This window comes from Suillus fuscotomentosus (assembly GCF_016647785.1).
Source record: "Suillus fuscotomentosus strain FC203 chromosome Unknown F5891scaffold_373, whole genome shotgun sequence".
Lineage (NCBI taxonomy): Eukaryota > Fungi > Basidiomycota > Agaricomycetes > Boletales > Suillaceae > Suillus > Suillus fuscotomentosus.
The window spans coordinates 13330-16265 of NW_024539885.1; the positions used below are offsets into that span (position 1 = coordinate 13330).

At 46.6% G+C, this 2936-nt stretch overlaps 1 protein-coding gene across 1 annotated transcript; it reads left to right on the forward strand.

Annotated features, from left to right (window-relative positions):
* Positions 1 to 277: 277 nt before the first annotated feature.
* Positions 278 to 757, forward strand: F5891DRAFT_924057 (uncharacterized protein; the record flags this gene model as incomplete). Its single annotated transcript, XM_041373840.1, has 1 exon — positions 278 to 757. A coding segment is annotated over one exon (480 nt), but the record flags the coding sequence as incomplete, so codon positions are not given.
* Positions 758 to 2936: the final 2179 nt, after the last annotated feature.

The following is a 2936-nucleotide window of genomic DNA, read 5'->3' on the forward strand; positions in this document are numbered from 1 at the left end:
GACCAATTCGAGTTCTTCGTTTTCTCTACCTTGTAACTTCCAGTATGCAAACACGAAACCTTATGTTGAAGAGATTGAAGACGAGGACTCGAAACAAGTGCATAGCGAGCCAAAGGAAGGGAGTGAAGCCCCGAACCTGAAGCTCTCATCTAAAGGGAAAGGCATTCCTCTGGAACATGGAAGTGGTAGATCCGAAGGTGAAACTGCTGCTAGTAACCTAAGGGGACCCCACGATGCCAAAGTACCTGCAGCAAGACTACAACCCTGGTCCGCTATTTGGTATGCTCAACGTTTTCGGGACCAACCATTTGAGAAAGCTATGGGCTTACTTCGAATGTTGGTACACCCAAAATGCCATCTCGAAGCCACCGCAGAAGTCCTTAAAGAGTTAAATACACTTTCACTTGAGGAAGCCTCAGAAGCGATCAATGAACTTAGTACTCCGAAATGTTACATCCGAGGAACGGGAAATTCATCGACTTTAAGCGCAATACTAAATACTCTTGATGACCGTCGAGGTTTTAGTGTGAATGCACTCGTTGACAGTGGGTGCACAGGCTCCTCAATTGATGCGGGTTTCATAGTAGCCAAAGGAATAAACACACAGAAGCTGGCCCGTCCAATTCCCGTTTACAATGCCGATGGAACTCTCAATGCAGGAGGTGTGATCACAGACTACGTCACCCTTCAACTAACCATCAATGATCATATCAAACGTCTCACTTTGGGAGTTACGGACCTTGGGAAGGGAGAGCTATTTATCGGACATGAATGGCTTAAACATCATAATCCCTCTATTGATTGGACAGCTGGCACACTCAACTTTGACCATTGCCCGAAGACTTGTTCATATGCTCAACATTTATTTGGGCCTGAGCAAACAGAGGAAGACGAAGAGTTGAACTGCGTGAATAGTGATCCAGAGTTGACCCTAAGCGAGGGAGAGAGATTGTTTGCTTTCGATTTCGACGGCTACATGAAAGAAGGGACTTTACATATTAAAGCCCACACTACAATGTCTCAACAATTAGCCGAAGAAGTGTCCAGAAAAAAGACTGAGAAGACTTTCGAGGAGATGGTCCCAACTTCATACCATGACTTCAAGGACATCTTTAAGAAAGAATCTTTTGACGAGCTCCCGCCACGAAAACCTTGGAATCATGTGATTGAGTTAGTTCCAGGGGAGCACGCCATTAATTGTAAAGTCTATAATCTTAGTCCAGAAGAACAACGAGAACTTGATGCATTTCTCGAAGAAAATCTCCATTCTGGTCAAATCCATTTGTTGAAGTCCCCATTTGCATCTGTGTTCTTCTTCATAAAAAAGAAGGGTGGAAAGCTTCGGCCAGTACAGGATTATCGAAAGCTTAATGCATGCACCGTAAAAAATCGGTATCCTCTTCCTCTCATCCAGGAACTCGTCCATAAGCTCAAAGGCGCCCAGTATTTCACTAAACTGGACATCCGCTGGGGGTACAATAATGTACGAGTTAAGGAGGGCGATGAATGGAAGGCGGCTTTTCGTACAAATTGAGGATTGTTCAAGCCACTAGTAATGTTCTTTGGCTTGACTAATTCCCTGGCTACATTCCAAATGATGATGAACGACATTTTTCGAGATCTTATCAGTGATGGAAAGGTAGTTATTTACCTAGATGACATCCTCATCTTCACTAAGACTCGGGAAGAACATCAACATATTGTACGCCGCGTCCTCCAACTCCTTCGCAAGAACAAACTTTACCTCAAATCTGAAAAGTGCGAATTCGAGGTGAACGAGATCGAGTACCTAGGTCTCGTCATTTTGGAGGGTCAGGTTAAGATGGATCCTGTTAAAGTTAAGGGGATCATTGATTGGCCTGTACCTACCGCAAAACGCGAACTACAAGTGTTTCTCGGGTTCGTTAACTTTTATCGGAGGTTTATTCGAGGATATGGATGTCTTGCGAAGCCTTTAACGAGCTTGACAGGAAACGTAGATTGGTCCTGGGGCAGTCAGCAACAGGAGGCATTTGACACGATCAAGGAACGTATATCTTCTGCTCCTGTTCTTGGCATCCCGACCGACAAAGACCCTTATCGTGTGGAGGCTGACAGTTCAGGGAAAGCTATTGGGGCGGTGTGTTACAAGTAACATCGGCTACATGGCCCCCCTATCATTTTTCCCCTTCGTCCTCGCCCTCGTATGCCTCCGGCTCGTACTTCTCTACCGACTATCCGTTGACCGGATCCTCGGGACCATTCCCGTCCCCCATCCCCCTCCTATCGCACCAACGTGCGCACGTGCCTTCGGGCTATGACTTGTTCTGACTTGTGCCACCAATGTGGCTTTCCTTATCTTGTCTTATCTTTCCTCTGACTCATGCGTGCTGCGCATGGTATCATTTACCGTTGGCTCGTTCCAACGTTTCTCAGTCTCATTCTGCATTCGACCTCACATCACTAATCAGACTCTGCTATCAGCGTACCTATACCCTTTCCGTTTCCCCTTTGCCCTTACCTACAGTACGGTAGCCTTGCCCTTAACCCTTTCCACTTAGTATAAGTAGTCGGTCACCCTGTACTAGATTCTCTAACTTGAATCTACTCAATCTTCCCTCGAACATACTTCCCTCTGAAGCCCCCTCAGCTTCAGTCTCTAGTATCTTTTCTTAGGTGCTCTTCGCGCCTAAGTCTACCTCGATCGACTACTCATCGTTCGGACAAGACTGTCCTTACTTTGGGAACGTCAGTGACTTTGAAGACATCCGTCTTAGAAGTCACGTGACACGCGCATCTCTGATATCTGCCGACTCGACATCGCCAGTCTCAGTCGCTAGACCGGACCCTTCCGGTTACGTCACGAACGTTAGCGGACGACACCCCTCTTAGGGCTCCGCATAACAGATCTATTTGAGTGCGTAACACGGTGCTCTCGCAATGCCAAGAGGGTGTTT